This window comes from Protopterus annectens, chromosome 13.part0 (assembly GCF_019279795.1).
Source record: "Protopterus annectens isolate FY-2018-M chromosome 13.part0, PAN1.0, whole genome shotgun sequence".
Lineage (NCBI taxonomy): Eukaryota > Metazoa > Chordata > Ceratodontiformes > Protopteridae > Protopterus > Protopterus annectens.
In genome coordinates, this window is record NC_056747.1 from 667,711,652 (window position 1) to 667,736,260 (window position 24,609).

A 24,609-nucleotide genomic window follows, 5' to 3' on the forward strand; every position below is an offset into this window, starting at 1 on the left:
GATTATACCACTTTACAGGCACAATGCCTTAGCAATAAATCAAATGTGAAGTATTTGTTATAGTAGTTGGATGTGACTTAATAGCATTGCTTTTATTATAGAAACAACTTATTTTCACATTTTTTATGTTTACAAGTTTTATGCATTTATGTTCATTGATATTATAGTATTTACTTTTGATTCTAAACATCTGACTCCTTCATTCATTCTGATTTTTTGTAGCAATGTTTAGATGTAACACTTTTTGAATGGGTAATGTTTGGTGTGTTTAGCTAACTAGAATTCTTGTTTGTTCTTTTTACTTAATAACCTAAAAGACACAGAGCCAAGGTACTACTTAACACCATGAAATTAAGATAGTGTGGTTTTCATTGGCCTTTTAGTGTAATCATGGAATACCAACTGGTAATGTGCCTACATGAAATTGTAGCACTTTACATACTTTTTGCTTTGTACTTCATTCTTAGTAAAAAAAATAGTTTGCCACAGAATAAAAGATGATAACTGGGAAGCAACATACAGCATTATGGACTTGATGTTTTCACAACTACTCTTCAATAGCTGGAGGCTATATATTTATAGCTGCAAATGCACACGTGTAACATTCTCATGGGGAACCAATGTACAACATTATAGTCTTGATGTTTTCATAAGCATCTCTCGATGATATCAGGAATGAGAGTAATAGACACAAGAAATGCTACAATTTATTTCATATTACTAAAAATATCATTGGGTGCACTGTTTGCATATGGATGTAAATAGTTACATACTTTTTAAAATATTTTCAGCTGCAGAAAAAAACAGAATGGGGAAGTAACACATGCAGTTTGTTTTTAATGCTTCCATAAGCTTGAATACATGATAGTAAGAAATAAGAGATACATGTAGGCAACAAGACTACAAATACTGTTTGGTGTAGTGTAAAGTAGAAAAGGGCAGCATACTATTCCAGAGTTAAAGGCTGATCTCACCACTTCACATGGAAATGAAGATTTTTACGAGGACATTGACAAAATGTCTCAAACTGATTGTTTCCAAACTAGGGCAACACAACAAGGATTTATTAGGAGTAGATAGGATGGGGTCTAAATTAGGAAGAATGGTGTTATATTTACTAATGAGGTGTGCTGTGAAAGCAACAACTACAGCATCCTTTTTGTAGACTTCAACAAAGCATTTCATTCCTTGCAGTGGAAGTTTTTGTGGGAAGCACTGGAGAGGGATAAGATTAGAGGATAGTTTGTCAAATAGTGTAAAATTTTATACTACTCTTATATTTTTACAAATGGAACATGCTCTCCATCCTTCCAGAATGTGAGGAAACTGAGCCCCTATTCTTATTTATCTCAGCAGTTTAGGGCCTTAGTATTTTAGCTACACAGCTTTTTATCTGTCTGTCTAGCAATCAATCACTATATTCACATTGGGATATACAAATGCACAAGTCGTACAGACTGTTTTCACTTTGGTTCAAAGGCAACTGCATCCTCCAGTTAGAAACACCAGCTTTATCAATGGAATTCTAATGGCTTTCTTCCAAACATTTTCTGGCCTGAACAGAAATTGTGTAACTGACCCTCACAATTTTATAACCTTTGCTCTGGCTTGCAGGACTATATTTCTATCATATCCCCTAGATAGAAACATTTTTTCAGATTCTAAAATTTCATGGTAAAAAACGTCACCCTGACTACATAATCTATGGATTCTCAAAAATTAATTAAATGGCAAAACTTTTATGAGATGTGCATGATGACAGCTGGTACCATACAGGAACTGACTTCTTTGTTCAAATTTTCTATGAAGCCCTGTATTCAATTGACTAAGTTTTATATCTAAAAAATTCACTGTTGTATCCAACTGAATACCATCAAATTGCAGTCCCAGTTTATTAATCTGAAGATGGTCACAAAACCATAGGCAGCCTCTATAGGGCCATCACATAAAAAGATGAGATCATCTATAAATCTCAAATACAACAAAACTTGGGACTTATAAAAATTATGGGGATATATATAATCAAGTTCGAACTTACCCATAACTAAATTGGCATACATGGGGGCGAAAGCCGCCCCGATGGCAGTTCCCTGTAGATGATGAAATACTTCCCCATTAAACACAAAAAAGTTGTTCTTTAAGCAAAATGCCACCATGTCAATCACAAAATGGGTCATAGGGGAATCACCTAAGAAATAAAAAAGAGTCTGAAGACCCACATCATGTCTAATATTTGTGTATAGGCTCTTAACGTTCATGCACTGCCAGAACATAGAACTAGTCCATTCAAAGCCCTGTATCTTAGACAGAAAATCCTAACTATCTCTAACATAAGAATGTAGTTTCACAACACATTTTTTTTAAATATTCATGTAGAAAGGTACTAATAGCTTTTAAAAAGTAACTTTCAGCAGAGACAATAGGCCTCCCAGTTAAATTACTTAGGCCTTTATGTGTCTTGGGTAAGCAATCGAAGACAGCAATACTGCTATCCTCTATGCTAAATGTTTTTATTTATATCATAAGAAGAAAAATAACCCAAGTGATGGCCTTTATCTAATAATGACAAATATGCATTAATAGCCTGAAAATAACACTCAGTATCACATTTCTCATAAACATTGTTATCATTTAAATGCATGTAACACATTAAGATATTGTTTAAAATTCAAAATCACAATTTGATTGCCCTTGTCAGAAGGTTTTGCAACAAAATTTCTGTTATTACAAAAAATACAAAAATCTATCCAGTGTTGTCTACTTAAATTATAACAAGCATCTATTTTGTTGCTCATTAATACATTGTAATGCTTTTCCACCTCAAAGCCTATAGCAGATACATAGCCCTGTATACAAGTATTTGTATAGGGAGGAATAAAACAACTTTTGACTTTAATTGCAGCAGTATCTAAATTAGTATATGCATTAGCGACACAATCATCAATATCTTCCAACATAGACACACTGAGTGAAAAGAATCTTCAGAGACACTATCAAAGTGTGCACAGTTTCCACCACCATTATTTTTGCTAAAAAATTCAACCAAATGCAATTTTCTTCCTAATAGGAAAATTTCATTTTTTAATATATGAAGTCTGGGTAAAGCAGTGGGTATGAATTTCAGTCCCAAACATAAAACTGACTGTACAACATCAGAAATAACACTATCAGATAAATTTAATTAAAAAGCATCATTCTGTACATCACATTCATTAATACCTTCTTTTTCTTTTATTAAATTGTCCCTTAAATTTACCACCAGTCTTTCCCTGTTGTCCACAGTCACTACAATGTCGTTTTCCATGAAAATTGGTCATGGATTCCTGATTAACCTGCTGGTTGTCATTGCGAAAAGTATGGTTAAAGTCAGTGGAATTACCCGCTGCTGGTAATGCTGGAAAATGTTCTTCTTTATCAGCTATGTCTTGTTCAGCCCCCTCCGAAGGAGCAAACGAAACTCTAGAAGAGGGAGAACTAATATTTAAACTGTTGTTTTGTCTCTTCCCATTTGTAGAAGATGAACGCCTATTATATTTAAACAAAAAAGCTTGATCCTTTTTATAATCTTTCGTATCTCTAGTTATTTTAAAGCTTTTACGTTCAACAAGCTCTCGTTCCATTTCGGTGAGCACTTTGTTGATATCTTTTAGCATATCATCTAACTTAGAAGATGAAATAAAATGTTGCAATTCATTACTCACCGCTACAATTTCCTCTTTCAAACACTCTTGTTTAAGGTGGTCACATTCCATTACTATTCGAATCCACTCAATGGAACAATTATGCGCAGCTGTGATTCACCTTTTCCAAAAAAACAAATCCTCAGGGCTTTTAAGATCAAAAGGCGTAGTTGGAGACTTAGATACCCTCAGGCCCCTCAGAGAAATATCCAAATCCAAATACCGCTGCAAATACAAAATATTAAAATGTGTACTTGTCTCTTTACACAACAGCTGTTCAGATTTGTCCCTCAAGTTACAAGCTTCTGCAGGCAAAAAGAGACATAGGCATGAGAACAAATTCCTTCACGGCTGTCTGGATGATAACCCCTCCCTGGGTCAGTTTTTGCCTTGGTGGGGGTAGACTGTCCTGACCCATGGATAAATGTCCTCAAGATCTATGGGAAGAGGGTTGGAGTGGAGAGAGTAAGAGAAAGAAAGAGAGAAAATATGGAAAAATATTTACGCACTTTTTTATCCTTTGTTGACAATGTTAGTCCCACTAGGCTAATAGCCTCTTTTCAGGAGAGACCTGAGGTAGTATTTATACAACTAGGGGAAATTTGGCCAAGGTATCAGGGAACTTCACCTACTGTTTTTGACAGGTGCCATAGGATTTTCTGCATCTACCTGAGCTACCACTAACTCAAGCAGATGGGGCCTCAGTTTAACATCTCCTCTGAAGGACAACACACTCAAGAGGGCAGCAACCTCCTTATGATGCACTGCAGTGTCAGCAAACAGTCCACTCAGTGTAGGAATAGAACCCAAAACCTTCTGCACCAAAGATGAGTATGCTAACTGTTGCACCACAGACACTGACTCTGACTTACGGAATGTTCTAATTAATTTTAGCCATGTTTTTGAAGTAGCAAGAATGAGCAACTGTTAGACTATGGTTTTGAGTTAGTTAGTTAGTTAGTTAGTTAGTTAGTTAGTTAGTTAGTTAGTTAGTTAGTTAGTTAGTTAGTTAGTTAATCTTTTGTTGACCAGGTTAGCCCCACTGCCACTGGGCTAGTAGCCTGTTTTCGGGGAAGATATGAGGTGGTATTTATACTACTAGGGGAAATTTAGCCAGCTATTCAGGGAACTTCCTTTACTCTTTTCCATAGGTGCTATGGGATATTTTATCCTCATCTGAGCTACCACCAACTCAAACAGGTGGGGCTTCATTTTAACTTCTTGTAAAAAGGACAGTAGACATAGGAGTGCAGCAACCTCCTTATGCTGAACTGCAGTGTCAGCAATTGATCTACCTAGTGTGAGAATAATACTCACAGTCTTCTTCACCAAAGGCGAGTGTGCTGCCTGTTGTGTCACTGACACTGCATGATGAGATATGTAGGATTTATGAGGTAGTCGAATGATGGAACAATAATCTGGCTTAGTATAATAATGGGTGGGAGAGCGATACATGTTTTTAAAGAATCTGAATAACTCACTCAGAAAAGTGATACTGGGACTGACACTTGGAGTAGGTCCTGGGAATATGTAGTCTGGCAAGCACTTGATGGACAGGTCACCTATGCAACCTGCCTAGCATAAGCTTGAGAAAGCTGCATGCAGCCTCCAAGGTGAAAGGGAGTGTCAAATGCAATGCCAATCAAGTGTCAGACACAGTAAAGACAAAGTAAAATTAACTAGAACCCAGCACTGGAAACTGCCTCATGGGATGCTGAATGTCACCTCTCTTCTGTAGAAGGAGCTGGAGCTTGTGCCAGAGATTGAACTGGTATTATCTCTACACACAGTATTTGTTCTGTAACCAGTCTTCTTAAGCAAGGAGTGAACTCCTTCTCCTACTCTGATGTTGACCCTTGGTAGAGACCACAGGTAGATGTGGGGATACTCACAAGTCTCTGATTGTGCTGCTGTTCATCTGAAGTTTGCTCCAGAAAATTACAGGGTCACCTCAAAGCAACTGTGAATTTCCAAAAGAAAAACTCTGTCTGCTATTTGTAATTAACTGTCTAAGAAGTATTCAATGTATTTGACCTTCTTATTTGCTATTGGCACAGTGCACAATAGGTTAACACCTACATATTATATGGTTTTACGGGCAGATTTTGAAAATCATATGGAGAATGACTGGCACATGACTAAGATAAGCAGCTTACCTCATCTAAATCCGGTGACTTGTTTTTGGACTTTTGTGCTAGCCACAGATTCTCCATAAAAAACAGCATGTTTGAAGAAAGGGATCCTTGTATGTCTACCTGCTACCAAATCACCATATCATCCAGGGTCATTGACTGATTTAGTATTCATGTCATCAGAACTAAGGCCATATTTTCTCAACACTTGAGTCAAGAAAGGTTCTCAGCAGTCAAATAATTACTAGTTAATAGTGAGTTAGTTGTATGAGATGATCTAGACAGAAACTATACAGATCTAGAAAACCAAAACTTGCAGAGAGGGTGTCAGAATTACTTGTCAATACTTCTGTGCATGATGAGTTCAACGACCACTTCCAGAACAGTTTTGCTGATACACCTGGGGAGAATAAGGATGTGGAACTGGTATGAATTCTGCTCAAAACCTGAACAGTTATGACAGCACCAAAGAGTCATGTCCAGAAGGTAGCTGTCACTTGTCATGGCTAGTAATCCTATGGCCCACTGGTTAACAACAGCAATGAGGGAAGTTATCAGTTTAAAGAAAGAGACATTCTATACAATACTAGCAGGAGAATTGTCTGGATTGGACTGAAAAATACAAACAAACCAGGAAAGAATCAGCTGCATCAGTTACCAATGAGAAGGTCTAGATGTGGGAGGAGTTTGTTGAGGCAGTTGTGGAATTAAAAAGGTGGAACTGAATAATTTTGGTAGATGAGATTACTGCAGAAATAAAACAGTTTTGCTGCAACATTACTGAGCAGATAGACAGGGTCTAACCAGAAATGTTGAAGGCACTGGATATTGTTGGGGTGCTTTGGTAAATGTCCTTTATTAACACAGCATGGAAGGATGGTACAGTACCTCTAGACTTAAAAACTGAGCAGTGGTTACCATTTTAAAAGGGGAGATTGGAGAGTGTATTCTAACTGTAGAGGTATGACATTTCTCATCTTTCCTGGGAAACTGTATGTCAAGGTGCTGGAAGTGATGCTTTATTCAACTGTCAAGTCTTTGATTCAGGAGAAGCAATGTGGATTTTGTCCTTGTCAAGGAATAGTGGATCATCTCTTTCCCCTTGCACAGGTATGGTGGGGTCATGAGAGTTTGCCAATACTGACTGTTTATGCCTTTTGGACATGGAGAAGGCATATGATAATGTGCAACAGAATGTCTTACTGGAAGTGCTACAACAGTACAGGGCCCTGGGGCCACTTCTGCACGCCATTCAGTTTATTTATTTCAAGAGTGAGAGATTTGCCTGTCTTTTTGGCACTGAATCAAATGCATTTGAGGTGTCCACAGTTCTCTGGCAAAGGCTTGTCATGTCAACACTCCTGTTTTTGATTTTCATGGACATGATATCATGACAGAGCAGAAGTCCGAAATGCATGCAGTTTGGGTATGTGATGGTTGCACCATTCTGCAGATGATAATGCCCCCAGATACAAAGGACTGTGATCTCTAGCATGTATTGAAATGACTCACAGCTCAGTATGAAAGAAATGAGATGAAAATCAGTACCTCTAATTCAAACATCAGAGCTTTCACGTGGAAAAGAACTACTCTCTGTAAGTGATTGCAGATCAGATACCACAGATGGAGGACATTAACTATTGTGGGGCTTTGCTCACAATTGAAGATAGACAACATCAAGTGAGTGACAGTTAAATGGGTGTAGTGACAGCAGTTCTACAAGCATTGCCCGAAACTGTGCTAGTTAAGTGAGAACTGAATCATAAGATAATGCTCTAAATTTAGAAATTAGTCTCTGTCTCCATCATCACCTGTGGTAATGAATTTTAGGTAGTGGTTGATATAATGAGATCATGGATGGAAGCAGCAGAAATGCAACTCCTTTTGAGAGTATTTGGCTCACTCTCCATGATGGAGTACAGCTTGGCAGTCTGGCAGGATCTTGGAATGCAACTATTCCTCCTTCGTGTCAAGAGTAATCAATTAATGTGATTTAAACACCTTTAGAAAATGCTCCTTGGCATTTCCCTTTGGAGTGTACAGCCCACGTAATAGAGACCCTGTGCCAGACCCAGGACATGTTAGATGGATTACTTCTCTCACAGCTTGCTTGTGAATGTCTGGAGATCCAACAGGAGGAGGGTCTTACTGGGACTAGACAAGTCTGGCCTACATTGGTCAGCTTGCTACCTCACATCCCTCACCAGAACAAGTGATTTACACAATGGATTGATGAATAGATAAATGGATGCCAAAATAAAAGATCTTTGTAATAAAATCCAGATGATGGCCAGTGATGAATCATTGACACAGTGCATAGTCTGATATTTTATTTTATTTAGCAATACATAGGAACAGGATATGAGGACTGCCTGGGTCCACAGGGGTGGGGCAACAGGAATAAAGATGTAGAAGCCATTCTAGACTTCTGTCTGGCAAGTGGCTTGATAGTAGTCAACACATGGTTCAGAAAGAGAGACAGTCACAAGATCACATACAAGAGTAGCCAACATGCAACTCAGGTAGACTTCCTCGTAGTAAGGAAAAGGCACTGGGGTAGAATCCATGATTGCAAAGTTATCCCCAGTTAAACAGTCAGCCCACAGCATAAACCAGTAGTTGCCACAATCAGCTGCAAGCAGTGGTCAACAGAGACCAGGCTGAAGACCTGAAAGTTGACTGGAGAGAAAGTACAGCAGTTCAAGGAATTACTCAGGGCTCTAGCAACCCAAGAAGAGGAGGAAATAGGTGGAATTGAAGAAAAGTCGCAGTGCCTAAAAACAGCATGTGTTAGGACTACAGAAAAGATATGTGGCCGAGCCAGGTATGGAAATAAGGTACATAAGGAAAACTGGTGGTGGAATGCAGAAGTCCAGAAAGTCATCAAAAGAAAGGAGTGGAGGAAGAAGTGGGAGATAAAAAAGACTGTCCAGGCTAGGAAGGACTACTGGTTGGATAACAAAGAAGCTAAGAAAAAAGTTGCAATAGCAAATAATAGGGCATCGGAGGCACTCTAACAATGTCTGGAAAGTGACTCAGTAAGGGGCAAAAGAAACTATATGAGGTTGCAAGGCAAAGACAGAAAGATAAAGAAGATAGTCAGACACCCTTCATAAGAGATGCCAGCAACAACCAGCTCACCAGTCCACAGAACATCAAAGGCAGATGGAAGGAGTATTTCCAGCAGCTTCTGAATGAAGAATACCCCACAGAAGCTGTACTGCCCCAAAACAGCCTATGATGAGAGAAGAAGAGGAGCCCACCTTAGAAGAAGTAAGAACAGCACTAAGGAAGATGAAGTCAGGGAAAGCAGCAGGCTCAGATGAGGTCACAGCAGATATGATAAAGATGCTGGGTGAGATAGGGGAGAAATGGCTCCTGAGGGTACTAATAGCAGTGTGGAGAGAAAGGCATATCCCAGATGACTGGAGAATAAGCATACTTGTGCCAGTGTACAAGAACAAAGGGGACATCCATAACTGTGGGCAGTACAGAGGCATCAAACTCCTATCACATTACATGAAAGTTCTGGAGAGGGTGATTGATAAACAGATACGCAGAGTAGTAGAATATAAGATGGGAGATGAATGGTTCATATTCAGATCAGGATGCAGCACAATTGACCCAATGTTTGCATTGAGACAGATACTTGAGAAGAAGCTAGAGATGAGGAGAGAGTCCAACTGGGCATTCCTAGACTTGGAGAAAGCATATGACAAGGTCCCAAGAAAGCTGATTTGGGCAGTACTGCGATGGTTTGAAGTCCCAGAAACATTGGTAGAATTAGTGCAGGCTATGTACAAGGACCCAGTGACTCAAGTATGAACAGTGTTCGGCCTCAAAGAGGGGCTCCCAGTGGGAGTGGGTGTACACCAGGGTTCAGCTCTGAGCCCACTGCTGTTCATACTGGTGATGGACTACATTAGCAAACAGGTTGGAGGGGACAGATCAACAAAGCTGCTGTATGCAGATGATGTGGCAGTACAGGCAGACTCTGAGCTACAACTTCAGCAAAGGATAGGAGAATGGAATGCAAATCTGTAGGCACATGGGATAAAACTAAGCACAGATAAGACGGTGGTAATGGCAGCAAATTGGGGAAATCAAAAGAAGCTGAAAATAGAGATAGAAGGGAAGACAGTGGAACAGGTAAACAGCTTCAAGTATCTGGGAGGGGTGGTTGAGGAGAAGGGTAGTCTGAATGAAGAGGTCAAAGCTAGAATCAGAGGGGCTGCAGCCAACTGGCATAGAGTATCAGGTGTAGTATATGACAGAAGAATGCCAAAGAAGCTGAAAAGTAAGGTGCACAAGACAGTGGTGCGACCAGTACTACTGTATGGTACAGAAGCCTGGGCAGTAAAGGCAGAGCAGATGAAGAAGTTAGAGGGGATGGAAATGAAGTGCCTGAGAAAGGTGATAGGATCCAAACTGTGGGACAGATGAAGAAATGAGGGCATAAGAGCAGAAGCCAAAGTAGCTCCAATTGTAGAAAAGATCAAAGAGAACAGATGACAGTGGTTTGGGCATAAGTGTAGAAAAGCAGAAGACAATCTGGTGAGGAAGATTTGGGACAGACAGGAAGAAGGTAAGAAGAAGCGAGGATGTCCAGCAAAGAGGTGGATGTATTGTGTGAAAGAAGATTTGCAACAGTCAGGCATGAGTGTTGAAGAAGGCAGGAGAGTGGCACTGGATCGAGAGAGTTGGCGAAAGTTAACACGATACCCTGACCCCATGTAGAAAAAATGGGAAAAAGGGGGCTGATGATAATGATGATGACACAAATAAAGTCTAGTGCCTAAGCCCCACCAGGGAAAAGAAGAAACTGCCACAGAATGATTCACTTGGAAGTGAGCATGAGCAATTTTTATATGACTATGGCTCAGTTTTCATCTGTACTAAAATGCAGTGTAGTAAGCAGTGAATTATGAAATTAAAAGAACATATTTCATAATTAAAATATAAATTGCATCAGTAATAAAAAGTTTACTGGAGATAATCACTGCATATGCAACATTTATAACTATCTGTGTGTTGTAAAAATCTGTGGCACGTCTAAGAATATTTCTCTAACTTTTTACTGACACAGATGATTTGTTATGTGAAAGTTATGTATTTAAGGGGTGGTTTCCAATGGGGTTAAGTTCTGAGATTTAGAGTACAAGCTAGTCTCATTCCAGAAACTATTTGGTAACACACTTTCAGAGGCTAATAAAAGCAAAATCATAAACCAAGCATTTGAATAGATACCAAGCACTGCTAGCACTTTTTCTAATAATAAATCAATTACAGAGCACTAGATTTGCAGAGCAGAAATGATTACCTTATGTATCTTAAATGCTCAGGATATATGTATAATATGACAAAGCACAAAAGCACTGCAAAAAGTATTCCACTGCAGTTTCCTTATTTCAATACAGCACTCATATAAAGTGGGGAACTGAATGACAGTTAACTTTTGTACTTGAATAATGTCACTGCATGGTGTCCAATTCTTTTAAGCAAACTGGTACTGAATGCACTTAGTGAAGAATAAGAAGTCAGTATTTTTTTTAATATTTGGTATCATACATTAAGTGACTGCAGTGGTCAATGTTTTCTAACAAAATAGTAGATTTCATAAAGTGCAAAGAAGAAACACTGGTTTTGTGTCATACAAGACCAGTGAATGAACATGAAGGGAACTGAAAACAGAAAACAGCAGGTACGTAATAGTACACAGAGGATTGTAATCTTTGCCAAAGTAGGCACCCATACTGATGATACCTGAAAATCCATATACAGTGATTTGGCTTAAGATGAAATTAGTTAACTATGAACAAACTAACTACAAACATCGAAACTATAGTTATACTGTTTGGTACAAAGCAAAAGTTCAAAGGGACAACACCGTCTCCATCTTAGAACTGTCAGATACTCTCCTTGTATCATTCTAGAGCAAATTTTTCACTGGCACTCCATACTAAAGCTCAGCCTGATGAAGTACTTACGCGGCTATAAATCTCATAAATGATATCAAATCTTACTGCAGGCACAAGGGAGATATTAGCCATCTATTCAATGCTTCCCACACTGGAGTATGGGATGCCCATAACTTCTTCACTTTCACTTCAAAATACAGCCCCTTACACATGGCTATAAACAAAATACTTTGATTCATACATTTGACTAATCTCAGACAATACCACTGGATCAAGTTAAGGAAGGGGAAAGGATTGCCAGTCTCAGAAAGGGTCACCTTCTTAATGAAAGCATTGCCTTCAGTCAGCTACATCACAGCTATTACCCAGCACTAAAAACAAGCCTCAAATTAAGGAGCAAACTCACACCTTATGAAACAGTGGGATACTTCAATTAGTTAAACCACCAAGCCACTTTCTTGGCATAATGGTTAAGGTTTCTGACCTCACAGATACAGGGTACACTGTTTGATTCTCACCTTTGCTCACAATCAGAGTGGTCATTGGCTAGGTGTGCACCAGTCTGCAGACAATTTGCCTATGAACAAAAATTGCACCAGCAAGCTGGAATAAGATTCCAGAGAACATAACTAATAAACAGCATCTTAAAAAAAATCAGTATTAACAGAAGTGAATAAAGCAATTGTTTAGTGACATAGCTTAAATAAGCAAATGCAACTCTTCTCAGACTTCAGTGTTATCATTGTCACTTATATCTTTATGGAATGTAATATAAATTTAGGTACTTCTTACTGGAAAGCCTTACATGCATTTTGTTCTGTATTCTAATAACTGATTTACAAGCAAGAATACATAACTCATTATACCAGTAAACAGTGTTATACAGACATATGGATGCATATACTTAATACTCTAACTTGAGTTTCATTGCTCATGTGACTGATGATATTTCTGTACACACGTCATTGTTTTCCAGTAGTGTCATCACTGTTGACTGTCTTCTGCTGCTGACATTACTCCTGTTGGGCATTTCTTAATGGTACTGCAGCCTGTATGTGCTTTGTACCCAGTTATTTCAGTACTTTTTACTCAGTTACCTTTACATGTTCAGTATATAGACAGTATAGGATATCTAGCATCTCACACTATATACAAAGCCATCTGACAATATCCAATGTACTTCTTAACATTAAATTTTTTGGTTTTGCCCACTGTAGTTTAACAGCATTGTAGTAATCTAACATTGCCATATTATATAACTATCTCAGTATAGCATTGTTCAGTGTATGTTGTAATGATAGGTGTGATTTTTTTTTGTCCAGTGTACAATGCATTTTTATTTTGTGTTAACTGTAACTAACAGTCTTCACCAACTTAATAGACAATGCATTTTTTTAAATGTTACAATAAATTATTTCTGCCTTTTTGGCCCAATCCATGACTGAAAAGGGGCCCTGGGTCAGTTCTCTTAACAGCTTAACAAATTTATACAAAATAAATAAAAGTGGGCTATAGCCCACCTTAAGAGAGTAAGAAGGGAATATGTCACCATATAAAGCAGAACATGGAGCCTTCATACCCCAAAAAAATACAGTCTATTAGATTTTGATGCACTGCCCTCTTACAAAGGTAATTTGAAAAAATGACCTTTGAAAATACAGCTTCTCTAAACTTTTGAAAACTTTACAGGATTTTTTTGTATATGTTTTGGATAACAGGTCAGTCACAACTTCAAAAACTAAATCAGTTTTATAAATCAGTTATGAAGCACACACTGTTCACATTTGTTTAAAGGAAATATATGATTGCAAAGAAAAACACATTTCTATTTCAGCTCTCAGTTAAGAAATGTTTATAAGTAACATTAAGACCTAAAACAGATGGAAACAAAAAATTTCTGAAACATGTCTAAACACGGAACTACTCAAATTACTTATCAGGTAATGTCAACAAAGCAAAATGTGAACTGAGCTTACACATCAAAGCATATATTCTGTTTCTCTTCAAAGAAACACCCCGGGATTCATGAAGCTCTGCGCAAGGCCGGTGTAAGGCCTGCGCCGGCGGTGCAGTGAATAGTCGGCGTAGTAGTGCCATATGCATAGTAATGAGAGCGCGCCGCAACCACAGACACGTGCGTAGTGTACGTGAGCGAGCCCAAGTAGGATGCGTCAGGAGGCATGGCTAAGCCGGCAGGCGATGAGCAACCTAATGTGCTGACTGCCACGGTCCGCCCATAATAGTAATGGCAGCAGCCAGGGCCCGTGCAGAATGAAACGCACGTAAGAGTATGCAACATAGTACCCATCCCAACAAAACGGAGAAGCAAACACAACCCACGAAGCCCTAAGTGTACCCGTCCAAGGAACAAAGGATACGCGTAACTCCGTGTTCGTCCCGCAATGCACCGTCAGTGGGCATACCCAGAGAAGGTGTACCGCAGCATGTCAGCGCGCCGCACCGACATAGGAGTAGCGACTAAGGTTACCACCTGTCCCACTTTGCGAGGGGCAGTCCCTCTATGGGCAGTTGTGTCCCGATAAAAATATTAAAAACGGCAAATGTGCCAAGATTGTAGGACATAATTATATCCCGTATTTAATGTAATGGTTGCATGAAATGGTTATTTCCGTAACTAAAATACCTAGATGTCACAAGAAACAGAATAAGCAACCAAACTGCTACAACAATAAGCTTTTATTTAGGCAAACAAGTGAAGTTCTATGCTATATAGTGACCGTGGGTATGTGTCGGCCTGTAAAATCTGATGTGAGTCGAAAATGTCCCACCTTGGCCATTGGAAAAGGTGGCAACCCCAGTAGCGACATGGGCATGGTCACCAGGGTTACCAGCTGTCCCACTTTGCTATGGACAGTCCCTCATTGGACAGTTGTGTCCCGCCAAAAATCGAAAAATGGAAAATGACCTGAGATTTCCGGGCAAAAATATTCCCTCAATATACCTGTAATAGTAGCATAAAACATGTATTTTGTATATGAAACACATACATGGCATAAGAAACCGAATAAGGAACCCAAATGCTACCAGAATAAGCGTATATTATGGCAAACAAGTGAAGTTCTGTCAACTCCACTTGCTGTGGGTATGTGTTGTCCTGCAAAATCCGATGTTCCAACAAAAGATGTCCCACTATGGGCATTGGAAAAGGTGTCAACCATAATGGTCACAAGCAGTAGTGAGAGTACACAGCCGGGTAGCTGTGTCGACATAACAAAACGAAGGAACCAAGATACCCTAAACACAGGCAAACATGTGCATAGCAACATGTCCCACACCCAGCAACGTGTTTGTCGCATACACAGGACGGCGTATGTCTAAGTGTAATATCCAGAAGCAGAACCCATGCATGCAAATGTAATACACAATAGCCCCATTGTAGCATGTAAGTCCCACCCATGTACGCCTGTGCACCCAAACCAGCTAGCATCCTTGTGCAGCTACACACCTACACACAATGGGCATACCTGAAATGTGGTAAGAAGTATTGTTTTAGGCAGTGCCACGCGGGCAAATATGTACCCCACATGTCACCAACCCACCTCAGGTACAGATATGGAAATGGCTGCATGTGAATGTGTCTGCAGAATGTGTACATCCCACATGTGGTATGTACCCGTCCAAACCATATAGGTTTGCACACGCCACGGTGCACATAACTGTACACATGTGGACAAGTCGGGATGTTGAACCACCGCACCGATGATTAGCTATGCAGACAAGTCAAACACATATAGCGGAACATGTGCCTACCAAACAGGACGTCCTAACAGGGTGCCACAGGCACAGAAGGGGAAGGTGTGACATCACATGTGGAGAGTAGCGTTGCCGGATGGCCAAACAGACACGGTCAAGGTAAAGGACGGAACAACATGCATATGGGCGGATGGATGTTGTTAGAAAAATATATATAGAAACACATATGAAGTGCCAGTTTAGAAGCAAAATACTATATAATGCATTGAATTGTACTGTACAATATGGCAGTAGAAATGATCATGCATGTAATTGGTGAAGCTTAGCTGCAGTGTGATCGAACTCTGACCCTGGCAGTAACCAGTTCAGCAGGCTTATGTCTCTCAGCATTAATTATCTGCTGGGTTACAGAAAAATAAATGTATGTACATGTATAACATCCTCCCTTACCCTGAGGAGGACGGCCTTGTGAGCTCTATCGAAGATAGAGTACAACTCCTTACCAGAGAGACAAAGGAACGTATTAAGAAATGAACTGACTATTGTATCGGAACAGTCCAGGGTCCTTGAAACAGCAACAATTACAGAAGGACACTGTAATTGACCAGGTGTCTTGCAAGGCTGTGTTATTCTCATGGGAAAACATTTTAAAAGCATGACCTCAGCACCCTCGTATGTATAGAATATTGCGGACCATAGTGATGGAAATGCCCTGTGACTGACCACGTCAGTAAGGTGGGCAAAAGCTGATTGTAAACACTATATAAAGAAATTGCTTACTGTATAGAGTCAGACAAAACTCTCATACTTGGACTGTATAGTTTTTGCCTGCCTGTGTACACTACTAAAACGTTGTGAACCCGAGCTTCCTGTGTTATTGACTGTCACTTAGAAAAGCCTACTGATTTCTACAGTCTGGTTTTAACAACTTATTTGACATTGTGGTCCTTCTTAGCCGGAATTCCCTTGGTAAGCTACAGGTCAGAGTGCATGGGTGGTTAGACATCTGCGCAGGAGAATTTGCCTAAATGGTTCTTCTTAAGTGAAAAGACCTCCGACTGAATTGTTGTGTGTAAAGAGGCTGTCCACTGTCTGATCTGTGGCTGAAAAGCGGAAAACTGGATCCCAAGAAGAAAACGTGCAGTCATAAACAGGAGGCTCAGGTAAGGAGAGTTTGCCTCTTTGTCTCTATTGTAGATCAGGGACCAGGCTACATTGTGTTTCTGTTAACAGTTGTGATAGCAGGTCGAAGACCAATCCAAGTAGTTTTAAATTTGGACATAGATCAGGGGAACACAGAGTAGAGTAAATAGTCATTATAGACACTACAGTGGATACAGGGAAGGAGATACCACGTGGTACGAGAGAAGGGTTACGTAACAGTCGTGTAGAAGACATGGGAGATTAGTGCACAAACAGATCGTGTGATCCGCGTTTGACGAGTGATGTGAAGTATATGCAATTGCAGAGAGCACATAATGTGAGGTATTCTGCAAAATGGGGTAATAAATATGACATTGATGGTATATTAGACAAAATATCGTTACTGAAACATTGGAATCACTTAAAATGTGACGCAGATGTTCTAGGGTAACCACCTGTCCCACTTTGTGAGGGACAGTCCCTCTTTGGCCAGTTGTGTCCTGCAAACAAACTGAACAAATGGCAAATGTCCTGATATCTTAGGACAAAAATATTTCATATATCTTCTTTAATGGTAGCATAAAAGAGTTATTTTGTATCTGAAACACCAAAATATCATAATAAACATAATAAGCAACTCAAATGCTACAAGAATAGGTTGCTCTCCTGGCAAAAAGTGAATTGCTGTCCTTTGTACTGGCCGTGGGTATGTTTTGCCCTGCAAAATCACACGTTCCTAACACTAATGTCCCACTTTGTGCAATTGAAAAGGTGGCAACCCTAACATGTGCAGGCGAAAAAACAGCGACAATTGGGTATCCGTCAAGCACATAGGTGGATTGAGGTAGTGAACCGAAGGGAACAGAACACTAAAAATGCGAAAGCATCATACATACACAAAGAAGATAATAATACAGTAGTAGCGACAGCCCCCCCCCCTCTACCACCTCAGATACCACATCCAGGATATGAAGCGGGAGGGCAGGCTAGTCCCCCCCACGTTATCCTGTGGCAACAGAGGTATCACAACGACCAAATGTAAGAGAAGCTATTGAAACCACATCCCAAACTCGTAAAATACCTAGGGACACTCAAGTAAGAAGAGAGTCACTAGAACAGAGAGAGGATATCTGTCAATTAATTGAAGTAAAACTGTACATAGAAAACTGGGCTCCCTCTATAGAATTAAAACATTCTTATCCCCAACAGCCAAAGCTACTTTGGCACACTCTCATCTCATTTCCACTCTTCTCTATGCCTCACCAATTTACACTAAACTGAAGAAAACTAATCTTTCTAAATTGACCACCACATACAATAGTATAGCAAGATTTGTTACTGGTAATCAATTCAGAACTCACCACTGCCTGAACCTACAACAACTTCACTGGCTTGAATTACAAAACATGTTGCTTCTTTCCCAACTTCCCATTATCCACAGAGCTTTTTATCTGCCAAAAAACACTCCTTCATTTTCTAATCTCTTCACCCCTTATTCTAACCTGAACTCACTCCGCTCCTCTAGCAAACACCTAGTTACTGCTACCAAATCCAATAACCTTGCAGGTGACTCCCTGTTCTCTAACTCCATTGGTAAACACTGGAACCTATTGCCCACTGAACTGACTTCTATTTTATCTCCTGTCCTTTTCAAACAAAAACTTAGACTCTACCTTACAAAACACTGGCTATGTCATAGGTTCATAGGTTCATAGGTTCATACTAGGCTATCTGCCCGAGGGCATTTACAAGCCTAGCCCATAGTTTTGTGGCTTACGCCACCCCTTTAGTATGGGGAACTATACCCATTATTTTGCTGTGCCTCTGTTGAGCAGTGACACTGAGGTAGTCCCTGGGGTATGTCTGCGATCTCCCATCCATTGGTCAAGATTTCTCTTGAACAAGGCCAGCGAGGTGCTCTGCCTCACATATACCGGGATTTTATTCCACAGCATAGGGAGTCTTTGGGTGATGAATCTATCCCTCCAGCACGTCCTATTAATAGCCGTGTCGAGGTTTAAGTCTCCCGCCCTTGTGGCTCTGACGGATCTAGATTTTTTGAGGTGAAGCATATTCATCAAATCTGGGTTTGACATGGCCTTGTATGTTAGGCAAAGGTCACCTCTGAGCAAGCGGTAAGCGACTGAATAGAGCTGGAGTTTTTTCAGTCGGGCAGCATAGGACAGATGTTTGAGACCCTTTATCCTTTTGGTGAGGAACTTTTGTGGCCTCTCCAGCTGCTGCAAGTGTCGGGTCAGATACATTCGAATGGGGCATTGTACTCAGTCATTGGTCTGATGAGTGATGAGTATAGGGAGACTATGACCTCCCTTGATCTAGATGAGAATCCCTTCATGATAAGGTGGGCAATGTAGAAGGTCTTCCTAACTACTTTAGCTACATGGGTGTCGAATGACAGACTACTATCAACCTGGGTCCCCAGGTCCCTGATAACTTCTTCTGTACTCAGTGGATTGCCACCTATTTGGTAGCTAGGGGTAACCTTGTTTTTCCCGAGGGGTATGACTATGCATTTTTTGGCATTTAACTTTAGGCCATGGCTCTGGCACCAGTTATCCGTTTCTGTGAGACCCTTCTGAAGGATATCTGTGTCAGATGTGTTTTCTACTATGGCGCCCAGTTTGCAGTCATCTGCAAACTTTGTCAGCCATAACCCTCCTGTGTTTGCTTGTACTTCGGAAAAGTAGATGCCCTGCCTTAACCCAGACTGAACCCATGTATTCGACTATTCCCACTACCCCTTCATCTCTGTGACTTCTGCTACCTTCTATTTTATTTCCTCACTATTCTATCACTTACCCCTCCTCTATCCTTCTCCTTCCTGATTATATTACTCAGTTTACTGAGGGTTCATATAAATATCTAATCTACTTACATAGTTGTCTTTAAATGTCCTTTTCTCTTTCTTATGATGTTTGATTATGCTAAATAAGTTATGCTTGTGTTTTGCTTCCAAGAACGATGAGTACATTATTGTACAACTGTTAATTCTGAATACAATAAGTTTGATTTTTTGTATAATATTTTCCTGATACGGTATATTTTTATGCTGCTCTTTATTGCATCGTATGTAATAGTTACTATGTCTTTGTGGAGCTTTTCTCCCCGGGCCTCTGCTGAAAATGGAAATATATCCAGTTAGACTAGCCCGGTTAACAAATGTAAAATAAATAAAATAAAATAAAAGTACCGAACCCTCATGCAGGACAGGAAGGCCAGGACCCAACTCCCTTAGTGTATAGACCGTGGACACCAGAAGATATCTGGAAAGTCACAGAGGGAATTCCCCATCTGCAAAGTAATCACTATTCACCATGCAATACCCCTGTATCTTCTGATAGAAAAGCAAAGGGGGAATGGCGGATGGTACAGGATTTACAAGCTGTAAATCATGTAATAATACCTAGGGTACCGATGTTGCCAGACCCACACACTATATTGAATGCTATGAACCCGCCACAGAAGTATCTTACCGTGGTACATATAAGCTATGTTTCCTTTCAATACCTATACATCCAGATAGTCCGTATTGTTTTGCATTTACATTCAGGGTAACAGATACAGCCATACCCGGCTATCGCAGGGATACTGTGAAAGTCCAACGATATTCGCACAGGAGATGGCTAGCAACATTCCTGTGTTTACTCCACCCGGGGCCAGTCAAGTTCTACTTTATGTGGATGATATTCTGCTTGCGGCCCCTACCCAGCAGCAATGTAGGGAAGATACAATAGTATTATTGAAATATTCAGCAGAACAGGGACATAAATTAAGCAAGCATAAATTGCAACTACAGAGAATACAGGTCAAGTACCTGGGATATGTGGTATCCAAGGAGGGTAGAACATTACATGACGATAGGAAGGCAGCAATATCACAAGCACCCAAGCCAACTACCAAGAAGGGAATGATGTCCTTCTTGGGCCGACTAACTTTTGTCGAAGCTGGTTACCAAACAATGCTTTGGAATCTGCTCTATTGTCTGCTTTAATCTTTAATACACCTATGGCAGCACAAGATATACTACACTGGATTCCAGTAGCACAAACAGCTTTCTGCAGACTAAAACGATTGATAGCTTCAACATCTGTTTTAGGTCTCCCGAATAATCATAACAGATGTTGTCAGACTGTAGATTGTAAGCAGGGATATATGACGTCAGTCTTGACGCAACAGCATGGAAGTAAGCAACGCCCCATAGCTTACTATTCATCGCAGTTGGACACAGTGGCATGGTCAGTGCCACATTGTGTACAGGCAGTTGTTGCAGCACCCATGGCAGTACAGGCCTCGGCCTCAATGTTATTATTCCACCCTCTCACTGTGAGAGTGTCTCATGCAGTTGCGATCATTCTGCTGCAAGAGAAAATAGCATTCCTGACCCGTGCTAGACATCTGTCTTGTTTGACCATACCCCTGAGTCAACCTCATATGGTGATTGAACGTTGTACAACATTAAACCTATCAACGTCACGTCCGACACCTGTGTATGGCACACCACACAGTTGCCTACAGGAAATGGAGGAAATAACTCCACACAGACAGGATATCACTGATATACCCTTAGATGATGCAGAGGTGACAGTTTATGTGTACGGATCATGTAGAAAGAGTCCTACAGGAAAGAATCAAGTAAGTTATGCAGTAGTTATTGATAATGAGATTGTAGAAGCCCAACCCCTGCAGCATAATGTGTCTGCTCAAGCAGCACAATCGAAAGCTTTAACACGTGCTTGTACTCTAGCGAAAAATTGATGTGTGGACATTTATACCGATAGTCAGTATGTTGTCTCTACAGTGCATGTTTATGAGCAGCAGTGGAAGAATAGGGGAATGATAACATCCACCGGTAAACCGATTAATCATGCGCAATTGATCTTGAATGCATTATATTCCATTCAGTTACCCACTAAAGTAGCTAATTGTAAATGTGCAGCTCATACAAAGCAACAGGATAACATTAGGAAAGGTAAGGCACGAGCTGATGCAGCTGCAAAACAAGCAGCCTCACAGTCGGAAAGTGTCTTTTTGAATGAGGAATGACAATCCTCAGACATTCTAGATGTAGAAATGTTACAAACAATGCAAACATCAACTACGAAAGCAGAAAAGCAGACGTGGGTATGACGAGGAGCAATCCTTGAAGGCGGACTGTACATATCCACAGTGAGAAAGCCAATATTAACGTCTAATGTATTCAGATATGCGGCTTTGTTGAGCCATGGGTAGAGCCATGTCTCAACAGGGGGGATGGTACAGTTGGTTAACAGAATATTCCTAACATACGGAACTAGGAACCACATACAAACATCATGAGCAGCGTGTCATATTTGCAGTAAACATCATGCACAGGGAGCATTTAAACTGAAGGGAGTGGGTTTCCCTACACCACCATAACCGTTCCGTACTATTTGTATGGAGTTTATACAGCTGAATAAATGTGAAGGGAAGAAATACTGTTTAGTGATTATAGATATATTATTAAAATGGGTAGAAGCATTCCCAACCAGGAATCTGGATGCAGCAACAGTGGCAAAGGTCCCAGTAAAATAAAGTATCCCTAGATCTGGCATATTGTAAAGAAGCTACAGTGACAATAGAACACATTTTGTGAACCAGACAATCCAGCAACCTGGGGGATTATTTGGTATTTCCATGAATAATCAGTGCATGTACAACCCACAGTCAGCATGACTGGTGGCGAGGTACAATGGGATCCCGAGAAATAATTTGAGGAGGTTGATGGGTGACACCCAGACTAGTTGCATTTGCTGTCTACCTCTAGCATTGCTGAGCATGACAACAGTTCCAAATGTAAAGTGTTTGACCCCCTTCGAAGTAGTATTTGGAATGGCATATCATGTGCCACAGTGGAAAGCTGTCATGCCTGCAGAGCTGGAGGTCGATGGCTCATTAGCAAGTGACATGAGAGGAATGTTAACCAATAACACTGTTTTGCAGTTAAACTCTTTTACAGATAAAGAGCAAGCGAAGCCGGACGCATAGCTGACTCCAGTATCCTGGGTGTATTTCACTGTTATCCAAAAAGTAACTTGCCGAGTCCAACGTGGAAGGTCCGTACCAGGTACTGTTGGCAACGCCTACTGCAGTAAAGTTTGGAGAGGTCGTCCTGGGTTCACCTCACCTTTTTCAAACCGGTAAAGGATATCAAGTCTGATTTACATGTTGTAGCCGATATACCATAGAGACAGAATCACCCGGGCCAGAGTGTATAACAATACAAAGCAACCCCAAAGACATTTGGTTTACTGTCCTACTGATCATACACCTATTAACCATGTTTGTGGTGACTTTACATTTGCTGGTACCTTACCTGCATATAACTGCACAGATACAAATAGTGATACGTGATGAACTGGCCACAGAGTGTCATCCAAACTTCAACACATACCTAGGCATGACGCGTGTGCATGTACAGACCATGAACATTTCAAATTGCTGTTTTTGTACTGCCATACCTACATCATATGGAGGACTTCCGATGTATGTTGTCCCCTTGGGGATAGATTGAGACTTGTGAATATTTACACTTTGATACAGGTTCTGTGAGATCACAGGACAAAGTGGCACTGTACTTACCTGTTACACAAAAAGGAATTGTTTGTTTTCATAAACATGATACAGTTCAAGTTGGTGGGAGTAATTGTAACATAACTGTGTCTTACAAATGTCATATAACAGCCAAAGATCACAGTACTAGTTGTAGCACCATTCATGATTTGTATTGAAGCTTCATGAGAACAACGTGGAAAGATGTGCAGAAACACAGAAACATCCTGAATTGTATAAACAGTCCTCTGTTATAGACAGGAAAATGTTACATGCAGAGTTAACCCGCATCAGTAGTAAAGTAGAATATTGTTATTTTGTTTGTGGGAAAAAAGCATATCAATGGTTACCTGAGAATTGGTCCGGCAGTTGTTTTTTGGGTTATTTGGCTCCAGTCATATGACATACTGCACAATTGCCTCTGGGTACGAAATGAACTGTAAGACATATAGCTCGAAGAACTGGGAACACAGTCGAGAAACCTACTAATCCAGTGGGTGAAATGGAAGCTGTTCTGAAAAATCATTTTTCTGCAAGAGATAAAGGAATATTGACTCATATGGACTTGAGTGACAGTGTTATATCCTGGGCTGGAACAATCCCAGCTTGTGGAGTAGTGAAATCAATCAGGAAACAGAGGAAGTTGTCAAAACCTGTCGGAGGAATGAGCAATGCGACTTTTCGCTCTTGAACTTGTGACTGATGAACTGGATGCAATGAGAACTGTTGTGTCACAAAATGTAATAGCTCACGACTGCACCTTGGCGGCGAGAATTGGTACGTGCGCGCTTATCAAAGAAGACCGCTGTGTCTAAGTACCATATAACAAGCACGATATCAACGCCCACCTAGAGGTAATACAGCAGGTGTCAGCCATGGCGGAACCAGGCCCAAACCCACTGACGAACTATTTCCACAAACCATTTGGTGGATGGGGTTCAGTCATACTGAATATCTTGATTGCCATTTGTGTTGTTCTGCTCATATTGGGAGCATGTGTCTGTTGCGGGATACTTTGCATGAAAGTATTAGTCAGGGACTCTGTCGACGTATCTGTAACCGAGACTATGTATCAAGACCTGTAGCGGTATTTGTTAATACAAAATGAAATATTTTCTGAAATGTACAACAAATGACTTGCCTAGTTAAACGTTCCAGAGAGGAAGAGGCTAGGGAATGAAATAATGTTGTATATGTTTCTGGATAGAATAGAAGCAATCAAAGGAGGGAGAATGTTAGAAAAATATATATTTAAACATATATATGACGTGGTAGTTTAGAAGCAAATAGTGTATAATGCATATTATTCTATTTTACAATATGGCAGTAGAACTTATCATGCATGTAATTGCCTGTAGTGTAGCTGCAGTGTGATCAAACCCTGACCCTGGCAGTAACCAGTGCAGCAGGCGTATGTCATTAGGCAGAGGT

The 24,609-nt window shown here is 40.3% G+C and overlaps 1 protein-coding gene across 1 annotated transcript in view; it reads right to left on the bottom strand.

The window, feature by feature from the left end:
• Positions 1-3,797: 3,797 nt before the first annotated feature.
• Positions 3,798-24,609, bottom strand: part of PRPF8 (pre-mRNA processing factor 8) — a 2,252,227-nt gene continuing 2,231,415 nt past the window's right edge. The window contains exon 41 of the mRNA XM_044054875.1: positions 3,798-3,985. Within this exon, the coding sequence (XP_043910810.1) occupies positions 3,798-3,985 (188 nt within the window). The remainder of the gene's footprint in view (positions 3,986-24,609) is intronic.